This window comes from Macaca fascicularis, chromosome 6, assembly GCF_037993035.2.
Source record: "Macaca fascicularis isolate 582-1 chromosome 6, T2T-MFA8v1.1".
Taxonomy (NCBI): domain Eukaryota; kingdom Metazoa; phylum Chordata; class Mammalia; order Primates; family Cercopithecidae; genus Macaca; species Macaca fascicularis.
Genome location: NC_088380.1, coordinates 608,869 through 621,681, shown reverse-complemented (window position 1 = coordinate 621,681; position 12,813 = coordinate 608,869). Strand labels below are relative to the sequence as shown.

The window sequence follows — 12,813 nt, the reverse complement described above, 5'->3', positions numbered from 1 at the left end:
ACCTGTGGAACACACTTGAGAATGATCACGTGCTCCGCCTCTCTGATGCTGTTCTGAGGTGCACGGCACACGTGTGCGCACACACGCCGAGCACACACACGCCGAGCACACTTGAGAATGGGCACGCAATCTGCCTGACGCCCCTTCTGAGGCGCACGGTTTGGACCTGGTGACTGACAGCTGTTTCTTAGGTTGACTGTCACCTTTTCAACACGCTTTGATCTATCATGAAATATAAGCTGCCCTGCCCCACGGTATTTTCACGGATCCACTTTTAAATGATTTCAAAAGCCACATTCTCAGTTTTGCTCGTAACATCATTCCACTTCACAAAAGACAAATGGCTTGCATAGCCCTTATCTCATTTTGGATAAAAAACTGCATAAACGTATCCGTGTCAAGGATCGCCTTCCGACATGAGCAATATCAAATACGAACCTGCATGATGTCAACAAAAACTTTACATAGCCTGGTTAGACAATCAGTTAAGTTCAACAAGGTTTAAAAAACTTCAACGGCTCCTAGGTTCCAAAATGAAACACGCTACACAAGCCAGGATGAGTGAGTTACCGAAACCTGAAAGGGCCTGCTTCAGCTCGTTCTTGTCGATCATCCCGGAGTTGTCCCGGTCGTACGTGCGGAAGACGTTCTGCCAGTCCGTGATGTACTTCCACACACCCGTGAACTCGCTGAAGTTCACACCGGCCTTGTTCTCACGGTCAAACATGGCTGAGACAGAGGAACAGTCAAGCAACAAAAGATCAGTCGCAGCAAACTCACTCGAGGCTTCCCACCAAACCTCCGCCCTCGGAGCCTGGCGGGGCCCCACTGCTGATCACTAACAGGGGCTGGGCAATGCATGCCTGTCTGTGAATAGGGGCGAAATCCCTAAAAGTCTTGTCACTTTTGCCCTGGGTGGGGGTGTGAGGGATTGTCCCCCAGCCCTGGCCCCCTAAGTCCCATGAGAAGGTGCGCTTGCAGCTGTGAGGCAGGCCGTGCAATAGGATGTGCGAGGAAATCCGGCCGCAGCCATGACGGAAAGAAGAGCAGAGCTTCACACTCAGCTTCCGAGGCGCACGGAGGGTGAGTGGCCCCATCTCCTCTGGCTCCTGGGTCTCGGCCTAGAACACGAATCTAATTCCCAGAGCTGACCCTCTGACTCTCCAGGACCCAGAGCACTGGTGGAGGCTCGAAACAGCCCTGTCAGGAAAACCTGCTTTAATTAGAAACAGACCCTCGCCTACATCCTATTTGCTTTCAGTCTAACTCCAGGTCCAAATACAAAAGAATCTGCAACTACCTTTACACGTAGTCGCAATATGGTTAAAACCCATAGAAAAATTCAATCTGAATTACTGCTGCAGAGAAAACGATAAATCACGTGGTCTCTTTTCAAGAACAGAGGTTAATATAGGACTGCAATACGACTACTCCTAGTTTCATTGGAAATACGTCACAACTGAATGAAAATCCACAGGATGAAAAATCATGTGAGAAACAGCATCGATGCTTCCTCCCAACAGTCCACAACCCCGTGTGCAACCAGGGGCTGTTTTTCACAGGACTGTTCCACGACGTGCACGGTGTGTGTGGACGATGCTGGTGCGTGCAGGACCCACTGTGCACCAGACACCAGCAGGGAAGGGTGCTGGGTGAGCTGCACACCAGGGTGAGGGTTCCGCAGAGGAGTGGCTCCCAGGCCCTTCCTCTCTGGGGGGGAGGTAGCTCCCCATTATCAACACCTTTTCTAGCACTAAAGGCTGAGCCCTGCCACTGCTATGCTTCCAGGTTTTCTCTCCTTCCATCAGTGTGCTGTGGCGACATTTGCATGACCAGCGGGCACAACCGTCTGGAAAAGCCCCCCAGCTACACCAGCACTAGGACTCAGACACCTCACCACACACGGGCTTCGCAAGGAACTCAGGGAATCCTCACAAGACTAAAACGCATGCATGGATGGGAGAGGAAGGAATGAGCCCCAGGCTGCTCTGGGAAACCTGGAGACACATTGCTGTGGTCCCTGTGAGGCAGAACTGAACCTGGGATTCCATATTAAAGAGGAGTGAAGGGGGCCGCACCTCCCAGCAAAGGAAACCTTCCAGAAATCAAGTGGGGCGGGGATGGAAACACGACTCCCCTGAACACCTGCCTGCCCCTGGAGCTGCACCTCCCACCCGGCTACAGGGGATGGAGACACAGAATGACTCTCCTGAACACCTGCCTGCCCCTGGAGCTGCACCTCCCACCCGGCTACCGTCTGGGCATGGGGGTGCACACCTGTAATCCCCACTCTTTGGGAGACTGAGGCAGGAGGATTGCTTGAGCCCAGGAATTCCAGACCAGGCCTGGGCAACACAGGGAGACCCTGTCTCTTAAAAGAAACAAGCAAAAACCTGGCTACCTGTACAGCTGGGGAGACCCTGGACCCAAAGAAATGATGCAGACCCTCACATTAAGGCTACACATGGACCCACAAAACAAACAAAAATTACAGAAACATCAAGGAAGTTGGTTACTCTGTGTGGGCTTGAGCAGGAAAAACAATCAGCTATAGACCACCCTCCCAAGGACTTCAAACACACTGTCAAGTAGCTCCACGTCACAAATATCTAGCACTTTTCAATAAAAACATGTTCTTAAAACTGAAGACTATCATATGAAATATTCGAATAAAGAATGGAATCACAAAAATAAATATGCAATGTCTATCAAAAACACCCAGATGTGAAAGTAACTAATAATTTAGAAATTTTAAATATATGTCATCTTTAGAATTAGAAACTGAAAGGACAGGTTAAACAAACAGTACATTAACAATAATCAGAATAAAGAATAAAGCAAACAGACACGGAGAGACATGAAAAGGTACAGAGACGGGGGGAGAGGGATGAAAGGGCCTACGCTCATCTAAGTGGTATTCCAGAAGGGAGGAAAGTGATACGGACCCACAGACAAAGGAAACACAAGTGGGTACCCAAGCGGGTCGGATACAAAGAAGCCCAGGCGTGTCCGTCTGCCGATACTTACATATGATCGACCTGACAGTCACTGGATTAAAGGGAGTCCACGTGCCTGAAAACAAACAACAGGAGTTAAAGTAAAAGGAAAATCTTTCTGGGACACTGAGTTCCTTGTCTATAGCTGGAGGCCCCGGGAAAGGCAGTAGGGGCTCTAGGGTAGTGGTTTTCTAGACACTCCAGGTGACGTGTCAGCTGCCGTGACTCCTGGGAGGAGCCAAAGCACTGTCTGGTGGGTCACACCCTGCTGAGTATGGGAGTCCTCCGTGGCCTGCCAGACCTCCATGGCCGTCCACAGTCATCGTGGCTGGACGCGCACTCTTATTTAACAGATAACCAAGAAATGGTTCTGTATCATTTTACACACGGAATTTTTCAAGGATGCACCCACCAGCCAAGTTAAGAAGTTTGCACTTTTGTTAGAGAACTTCACAAATTCCCATTTCAGAAAATCCATCGTCAAGGCCACCACTGCCGGCAGACACCTGAGCACAGCTCGGTCGCTGTGGCATTCACACTAATTCTACCGAAAGGTGCAAGTACCAGACCCCTCCTTCCGTTCTCCCTCAGCAATCATCCCAAAGCACGGTGAAGACATCCATCACCACACTGCAAACGTTCCTGACAAATTACGGTCTGGGCTTTATATGATTTTCCCTGAAACTGAATAGGAAGACTGTGCTATCCTCGGATTCGCTGTAGAATCTGATACCCTTGAGCGCTCACAACCATTTACCAACTATGAGGGTGAAGATTCACTGATGACCTTCACACACAAGAGCCTATTTTCAGAGTGATCTGTACCTTCAATAACTTCCATACTCACTGAAAATGAACTAAACATATTGTTAATGTCAGGAAAGACCAGTGGCTCTCCTCATACCCCGTCTGTATTAGACACACAGTTGTTTTTTCTATGCACAAAATTGCCACAGTCCTGGGCAGCACACAGGGACAGCCCCCGATCTCAGAGAACAATGTCAGGCTCCCGGTGGAGCACGCGCGGTGGGGTCTGCTGGCACGGTCCCTCAGGCCTCTACGAGTCATCACTCTGGTGCTGGCACGGTCCCTCAGGCCTCTACGAGTCATCACTCTGGTGCTGGCACGGTCCCTTAGGCCTCTACGAGTCATCACTCTGGTGCTGGCACGGTCCCTTAGGCCTCTACGAATCACTCTGGTGCTGGCACAGTCCCTCAGGCCTCTACGAGTCATCACTCTGGTGCTGGCACAGTCCCTTAGGCCTCTACGAGTCATCACTCTGGTGCTGGCACAGTCCCTTAGGCCTCTACGAGTCATCACTCTGGTGCTGGCACAGTCCCTTAGGCCTCTACGAGTCATCACTCTGGTGCTGGCACGGTCCCTTAGGCCTCTACGAATCACTCTGGTGCTGGCACGGTCCCTTAGGCCTCTACGAGTCATCACTCTGGGCTCATGGGGCTCCTCCTAGTGCCATGCCTGCTCTCACCCGAAGTGCGTCCCCTCCTAAGACGCACATACCCTCCCTCCAGCTCCTTCCTTTCCTTCCTCAGGGAGCCTTCCACGGGGCTACCATGTTCTCCCAGCCCAGAAGTTAAATCCGTTTACTCTGCCTGAGCACCTCCCAACTTCCCCTTGGGAAGATCCCACCCTCCAGCAGTTATGCAGGGAAGCTGTGCTCTTCCCACAAAGGCAGGTGCACCTGAACCCTGAACCCGTGGCACACACACAGCAACACTCCACGAGCATCTGTTAAGCTGAAGAGAGTGATAATCTGCAGGAATACGTTTCTGCAGGCTTTACAGGTAGCTGGAGGGAGAGTAGGTATTCGGAAAGGTCAGAATTACTGGAAACTAGTATTACAAAAAACAAAGATAAGCTACAGAGAACCCACAAGGCAAAGAAAGAGGAAAACTCTAAACACCAAGGAACATCCCTGCCTCACCCAAATCCATCTGGTCTTCCCCCATTCTTCACTGCTGTGTACAGGAACCTAGTGTCTGCACACAAGGGTGACCTGCTCTGACCCAGCGCTGACAAGAAGCCCCAGGAGCCAAAGCCCCTGGAAGCCTCCTGGGCAATCAATCCTCTGTCTTCGTGCCATGAGGTTCTTCTCCTCTGTCTTCTGCATCCGTGGCCCTGGACTGTGTGGACCTGGATGAGACCTAAGTCCTCAAGTGAAGGCTGCACTGTGAGGTGTCCTGATCATAAGTAGAAGCTTCTCTGGGCCATCTCAGCAAATAACATGACCAAACAAGTTTTAAACCAAAGCAACACAGGTTCAAACACAAGCAAGATGTTAACCCTGCAGCGCAGGCATGGGGAAGCTCAGGTGCCGTCTAGATGGGCGCGCATGGAGAGTGCAGAGATGGTGCATTCCTGAGAGCTGGGGTCCAGGAGGAACCGGACAGCTGTACTGGGGTCTTCTGGAGTATTCTAAGAACTGCCCAGGAGAGCAGAGGTTGCCCTGGGATGAATCAAGGATCAGAGAGAGGCAGCCGCTCCACTAGAAAGGGCTCCTGAGGGATGGACACTCCTGCTATCTCCACTCACCTTCCTTGCCAACCACAGCAGGGTCTGGCTTCTCCACAGAAACCAAGAGAGAAACCAAGAGAGAACCACCACAAGGCCTAACTGCCCGTAACAAGCTGAAGCATCGTGGCGCACAGACATTTCATGCCTCAGTTACATTAGGTGCTAGACATACCTGGGCGTCCGCCTGAAAACCTAAGTAGATGCTGTGCTTGGCCCCAGGCCATGGAGTCACTTGTCACCAAATCCCAACCCTTCCCCTGAAGCCCTGCCAAGGTGAGTTTCTGGTGAAAGCAAGCATGAAAGACTGCATGGGGGTCCCTGAGACCACCCTCCAACTTGAAAGGGTACAGACTAAACCAGCCAAGGGAAAGGGCTGCTGGGGAAGCCAGGCGCTTCCAGAGCCCCTCCCAGCGGAGTCACACAGGGTGCACTGGATTCCTCCAGCAAGGAGCTGGGACAGCTAGTGCCGTGGTGCGGACCAGGGAGGCTCTCCTGAACCTGGGGGTCAGTCAGGGAAGTTCCAGCCACCCACAGGGAAAGCAGGTGTTTGCCATCCATCACCTTGTTGGTCAACTACCCAGGCAAAGTAGTGCAACATGGCTCAAGTCTCTCTCATCAGTCAGAACACTGCAAGAGCTCAGTTCCCAGGAGCCAGTCAAGGGCCCTTCCTGGGAACGTGCAGGGTCTGAGCAATCCAGGCCTGTTGAGTTAACCCCTTCCCACACAGGCAGATCAAATCTGCTCCATCACCGGGGCAACAAATACCATCACCCACATCCCTGGGCCCACGTGAGGGAAGGACAGTGATGGGACTGGACATGTGCTTCACAGGGCACTGTCCTGCCTCTGAGATCTGATTTGTCTCAGTTCTTTTTAATGTGGGATCTCCAAGAGAGCCTCAACTGTATTTGATTAAAAAAACAAAAACAAAAACAAAACCAGTCAGGCGTGGTGGCTCACACCTGTAATCCCAGCACTTTGGGAGGCCAAGGCAGATGAATCATGAGGTCAGGAGTTCGAGACTAGCCTGACCAACATGGTGAAACCCCGTCTCTACTAAAAATACAGAAATTAACTGGGCATGGTGGTGCGCACCTGTAATTCCCAGCTACTCAGGAGGCTGAGGCAGGAGAATCACTTGAACCTGGGAGGTGGAGGTTGCAGGGAGCCAAGATCACGCCATTGTACTCCAGCCTGGGAGACAGAGTGAGACTCCATCTTAAAGAAAAAAAAAAACTTCAAAAGAATGTAAGAAATATTTCTTAAAGTACAGCTTTAAAAATGCCCCTTAAAAATACATCAATGTTATATTAAGCCAAACCCACTTCAGAAGCACAGAGACGAAAAAAGTTAATTTCTTGTAATTTCAGGATGTTTTGGGAACGAGAAACAAGCAGAGAAAATGGGCTAGGAGGACAGTGGATGACACCGATGGGCTGATCACGGTTCCAGGATGGTCTCGCCATGGAGGTGACAGGGTGAGCGCTGCAGTGCAGGACTGGGGGCGCCACAGGAACGGGTGCTCCAGGTAGGGCGTCGTCCTGGCAGGATGAGAGTCCTGAGAACAGCTGGGTGGGAGCAGGGTCCGCCGGCTGCACGGGGGTGGGGAGGGTGCCATGAGGGCCTGAGAGCAGCGAGGCAGGGGAGGAACCCTAATCCCTCATCTGCACAAGACGTCAGGCCTGCCAGAGCCCCATGGAGCTCGGAACAGAGCAGGGGAGGAGCATTTGCCAGGTCTCCCATCCCCTCCTTCTGCCCACTGGGATTGCTCCTGAAGGAAGAACCCATCAAGTCCTTGTAAATGTGCTGGGAGAGAACCCCTGACAGTGCCTGGTGCTCACTCCTGGGGAGCCACTGTCGCAGGTGAAGTTTCTGGGCTCAGGCCCATGGCACCTGGAAAATGTCACGTTTCAGTGAAATGATCTTCAAAGCCCAAGAGGAAATGTTCCAGGCACCCCTCAGAGACCCTGTGAGGCAGGAAGGACAGTGGGGCCATGAGGGTCCCCAGCTTCTCCAGCTCGACCTGTGCCTGGAAATTACTCCCTGAAATCGTGAGCAGAGCTGGATGCTGGGTCAGTTCTGTGATCTGTGGGACTCTACCCTTAATGGCTTCATTTATTTACAGGGATCTAACCTTATATTTATCTATGTAAAGAATGAAATTGGTCATTTCTTAGATTCACCTGTGCTTGAGATACCTTTTTAAGAATATTTTCCTAGCCATTAAAGAACATAAGTCAATTTTCTTTTTTCATTTCCCTGTTGCTATGTGACAAAGGTAATATTCTATACTTTTTGTATTAAAGGACTTCAAATTATTGATACTTTAGATGACTTCTAAAGTTCTTGCCATATTCTGAATGAAGAATGTAAGCCCCAGGTTAAAAACATCAACATGATGTGGACTATTCTGAGCTCAACAGAACTGACTGAACTAGCAGGGTGTGTTTTTGCTGCTTCGTCCACTCACACACTGTCTGAGACCCATTCATGTCTCTGGAGGTCCCTCACCTTGTGCTGGCTGACTCCCCTGAGGGACTTGCTGGGACGCCCTCATCCATCTGCCGTGAACGAGCATTTGGATCTCTTCCCACTCGGGTTTGTGCGAACAGTGACACCAGGTGCATCTGAAATATGCCACATGCCCAGGTGCACGCGGGGCGTGTGCAGCTCCCTGACCCCTCTGCGGCGGGACAGCAATGAGGCCCAGGGCGTAGCGGGGAGGTGTGGGTGTGGGACCAGGCTGGGGTTGGAGAGAGGACACTGGATTCTGGACTTTATCTGAGGGCTGAGCAGCAGGCGTCATGGCAGATCGGGTCTGGTGTTGAGCTGACCTGATTGTCGCAGAGAACTGATGTTCATGGTTTCTCTGAATAACATAGAAATGGATCCTTGTGGTCTTGAAACTTGAGAATGTGACATGTGTCTTATTTGAGTTCCTTTCTCAGGAAACTGACCATCAGGCCTCCCGGGTAGTGTGAAGGAACAGAGACTCAGCAGATCACGGCATCTGGTCAGTGAGACACCAAACCCTTCACCCATCATGATTGATCAGCCACCTGCCTCCTCCTGACCAACTCCTCTTCCTCTCTCCCCCTAATTCCTGTTTTCCTTACACATAGTCACATTTCTTCCCTGCTATACAGTCAGTCAGGAAAATGCATTTGAGGCTGACCTCCCATCTCCTAGCCTGCAGCTCCTGATGCACGCCTTCTTCACTGGCAGTAACCATCGTCTCAGTGACTGGCTTTCTGTGTGCTGAGCAGTAGGATCTGGAACAAACCCCTGCATTTTGGAAACATGGAGAGCAGCCTCAGCAGGCCCCCGGCCCCGAGTGCAGTCATGACTATCAAGGACCCACACCAACCCCCAAAGGTGAGTGTGGACAAGAAGAAAAGGCTCCTGAGGATCCAACCAGGAGAATTCCTGCAATGTCACGGAGAATCACTGCCACCCGGCCCATTCCCCCATTGAAGGGCAGCTGCAAGATTCAGCTCATTTGTCTTCTTTCCTGGACATGTTCAAATCTCTTTCAACACAACCTTGTGATCCTGAGATTCCATCAAGATGTGCATTGTTTTACACTATTGCTTTAATTTACTCTGCCAGCTATCTGGGGAAATGCAACCTCATCAGCAGAAATTATTTCCTCCCTGCCGCTTTTGAAATCTGTTATTTCCTATAGCCAGGTAATGAGCCCTTCAATTGAGGTCTAAACCCTCCACCCTCTCCCTCCGGGGTCGCCAAGCCGGTGGTTTGTTCCATGCTCCCAGGCAGATTGTGTCAACTCAAAGTCCAACGTGCTTAAGAAATACTTAATTTTAGGAGGTTTTTTTTTTAATGTTTTTGTTTCATGGAGGTGACACCCTCTGTCTTTGACTTGTGGGCGCCTTCCTCCTTCAGTCTGCATGTACTGAAGCCAGTGTCTGCTGTACAGCCTCTCAGCCGCAGCCCACAGCGAGGTGCAGGTGCTCAGCCTTCGCCCCAGAGAGCGCCTCCATTCGCCCCTCCACCCGTAGCCCCTCGAAACCACTGCCCTGCTTCCCAACACGGTAGCACTGTCTTCTCCAAGGTGTCATGTGGTGGCATCCTTCGGCCTGTGCCCACCAAAACTAGCTTTCTTCACCAGGCATGTGGCCTGGGAGACCTGGGGCATTTTGGGTGCATGTTTCCACTGCTGGTTGGTGCCCCCTGTGTGGAAGCATCCGCGTTGGTTCACGCCTTCTCCTGCCGATGGACAATTTGTTTTCTTCCAGTTATTGGCAATGAGCAATGAGGCCTAAACACTTGAGTGCAGGTTTGTGTGTGCACGTTTAAGTTTTCTCTTGGGGGAAATTTCAGGAGTGGGGTTGCTGGATGACGTGGTAAGGATGTGCTTAACTCAATAAGAAACTCCTGGACCACGTCCAGCCCGGCGGGACCCCTCCCATTCCCACTGCCGCTTATGAGGGTCCCGGTTCCTCTGCATCGTCACTAGAAGCTGGGTTGGCCCGTGGTTTTTGTCTGTTTTTAGCCATTTTAATAGATTTGCAGAGCTACTGTTGACTGGCATTTCTCCAGCATCTCTATGATGTTGAGCCTCTTTCTCGGGCAATATGCCCTCCTTATACCTTCCTTGATGAGGGCTCCATTAAAATATTTGCCTTCTCTTTAATACTGGGGTTTTTACTTTCTTATGGTTAAGTTTTGACGGTTCTTCGTATATTCTGCGTGCCAGTACATTGTGAGATGTGTGATTAACCAGTATTTTTTTTCTAGCCCATAGTTTGCATTTCATTAAGATTTTTATATTGCTTTATAGAATTATAATTTTAAATTATGACTAAATTTAGTTTGTCAATCTTCTATGAATCATGCCTTTGGTTTCATGTCTAAGAACTTTTCACCTAACCCCAGGCCATACAAATTTTCCCCTGTGTTTTTATCTAATGGTTTTATACTGTTATGTTCTCCATTTAGGCCTGTGATAAATGTTGAGTAACATTTTGTGTCAGCCACGGCCATACCTTTTTCCGTCTCTGACAGTATCTTGGGTGTTTGCAGCTCTCAGTGCCCGGTGCAGTTCTCGTCTTCTTGGTCCGCTCTTTCTGTGAGTTTCAGGGCGTGTCTTAGTGCTGACGCTGTCCTGGCCCATCAGGGGGTCCCATGGGCTTGTCCGTGTGGGAAAGTCGGGACTGTGATGTTGACGGGATGCCATGAGTTGGGAGGTTCTGACGGGGGTTTCCATGTAGGAGAGAGAGGTGTTTGGTTTTCCGGATGGGGCAGACTTGAGAGGGGACAAACTTGAGAAATGCCACCAAAGGGAAGCCCAGGCAGAGCAGGTCTCGGGGCCGCCCAGTCGTGTGGGCGCCAAACGTGGATGTGTCAGTGGCCATGCCAGGAGGTAAACCCTCACCCAAGGGCCTCTGGGTGTCCACGGCCAAGTCTTGTTCAAGAGGTGCGTTCAGCTGAGCCAACCATGGCAGAAATGCACAGGGGAAATCCCGTGGTTCCTCTGTTTAAATCCCCTGCTAATCCCACCCGACTCAGAGAAGCAGCCAAGTCCTCACAGCAGCCTGTAACCCCCACCTGACTCAGCCTCCTCTTGGCTCTGATTCTCCCTCCCCTCCTATCCCTCTCTGTCTCTTCTGCCACCAGAGAGGAGATCCTCCATGTTCATCCTGGTGGATTCAAACCCATGTTTGCCACACAGATAGTCACCGGAATGAATAGGTATAATCTATAAAGAGTCCTTTTGAAAAAGAAAAAGGCAGGCTGGACATGGTGGCTCACGCTTGTAATCCCAGCTCTTTGGGAGGCTGAGGCAGGAGAATCACCTGAGGTCAGGAGTTTCAGACCAGCCTGGACAACATGGTGGAACCCCATCTCTAGGAAAAATACAAAAATTAGCTGGGTGTTGTGGCGTGCGCCTGTAATCCCAGCTACTCAGGAGGCTGAGGCAGGAGAATCACTTGAACCCAGAAGGTGGAGGTTGCAGTGAGCTGAGATCACGCCACTGCACTCCAGTCTGGGTGACAGAGTGAGACTCTATCTCAAAAACATAATAATTGGAATAATAAAAGAAAAGTGCAAAAATTCAAACAACAAAAACTGGGCAAAAGAGCTGAACCGGCCCTCCACAGAAGAGGAGATGTGGAGGAACGGCTAATGAAAACACGAAGAGGGGCTTAGCCCAACGGGGAGATATCATGTGACACCCACCAGACTGGCAGAAATCCCACAACCCAATCAATGCCAGTGTTGGGGAGAATGGAGAGTAGCAGGAACACCAGGCACTGCTAAGATGGTTATGAAATATATTTTTGTTACACTTGTATATGAAAGGGTGTGTGTTGTGGGTTATGAGGAAAATTACATTTCTTACCTGGGATGAAATTTTAAAACTTGAAATCTACTGACCCGAAGAAACTTGCACTTGTGTAAAAAGAAATGCCCAAGAACGTTCCTAGCAAAACACAGTCCTAAGGGCCCCAACCTGGTCAAACACTCACTCACAGGGCCATGAAGACATTTCCCGTGCTCCCCTCAGACGACGGGAGATCACGCAGCAATGACAATGAATCACGTCAGTGTGGGTGGGTCTCAGGGGGAGAACGGAGACGGGAGATCACACAATGAAAATGAACCACATCAGTGTGGGTGGGTCTCAGGGGGAGAATGGAGATGGGAGATCACACAATGAAAATGAACCACGTCAGTGTGGGTGGGCCTCAGGGGGAGAACGGAGATGGGAGATCACACAATGAAAATGAACCACGTCAGTGTGGGTGGGTCTTCGGGAGAATGGAGACAGGAGATCACACAATGAAAATGAACCACGTCAGTGTGGGTGGGCCTCAGGGGGAAAACGGAGACGGGAGATCACACAATGAAAATGAACCACGTCAGTGTGGGTGGGTCTCAGGGGGAGAATGGAGATGGGAGATCACACAATGAAAATGAACCACATCAGTGTGGGTGGGCCTCAGGGGGAGAACGGAGACGGGAGATCACACAATGAAAATGAACCACGTCAGTGTGGGTGGGTCTTCGGGAGAATGGAGACAGGAGATCACACAATGAAAATGAACCACGTCAGTGTGGGTGGGCCTCAGGGGGAGAACGGAGACGGGAGATCACACAAGGAAAATGAACCACGTCAGTGTGGGTGGGTCTCAGGGGGAGAATGGAAGACAAAAACAGACATTGAGCAGATGCTCAGAGCCATGCAGCATAGGAGCAGCCACGCAGGAGAATTTCCTCACATCAAAGTTCAAAACTACAGCCGAGGCAACAGAGCAAGACC

The 12,813-nt window shown here is 50.7% G+C and overlaps 1 protein-coding gene and 2 long non-coding RNA genes across 7 annotated transcripts in view; 1 reads left to right on the top strand and 2 right to left on the bottom strand.

The window, feature by feature from the left end:
- The window catches only part of PDCD6 (programmed cell death 6), a 38,596-nt gene that overhangs the window by 7,946 nt on the left and 17,837 nt on the right, over positions 1-12,813 (bottom strand). For 2 of the 5 annotated variants that reach the window (XM_045394712.2, XM_065546033.1), the window contains 2 exons: positions 3,028-3,072; positions 571-729 (listed from right to left, as the gene is read on the bottom strand). The exons of 1 other annotated variant lie outside the window; for it this stretch is intronic. In XM_045394712.2, coding sequence (XP_045250647.2) covers positions 571-729; positions 3,028-3,072 — 204 coding nt within the window. The remainder of the gene's footprint in view (positions 1-570; positions 730-3,027; positions 3,073-12,813) is intronic. 2 more of the 5 variants (XM_005556519.4, XM_073993023.1) reach the window with 1 other exon arrangement.
- Positions 6,874-12,077, bottom strand: LOC135971218 (uncharacterized). The gene is made up of 2 exons (XR_010587262.2): positions 8,363-12,077; positions 6,874-7,120 (listed from the first exon to the last, which is right to left on the bottom strand). It is a non-coding gene; the product is annotated as an uncharacterized lncRNA (long non-coding RNA).
- On the top strand, positions 6,941-9,529 carry LOC135971220 (uncharacterized). The gene is made up of 2 exons (XR_012413540.1): positions 6,941-7,056; positions 8,477-9,529. It is a non-coding gene; the product is annotated as an uncharacterized lncRNA (long non-coding RNA).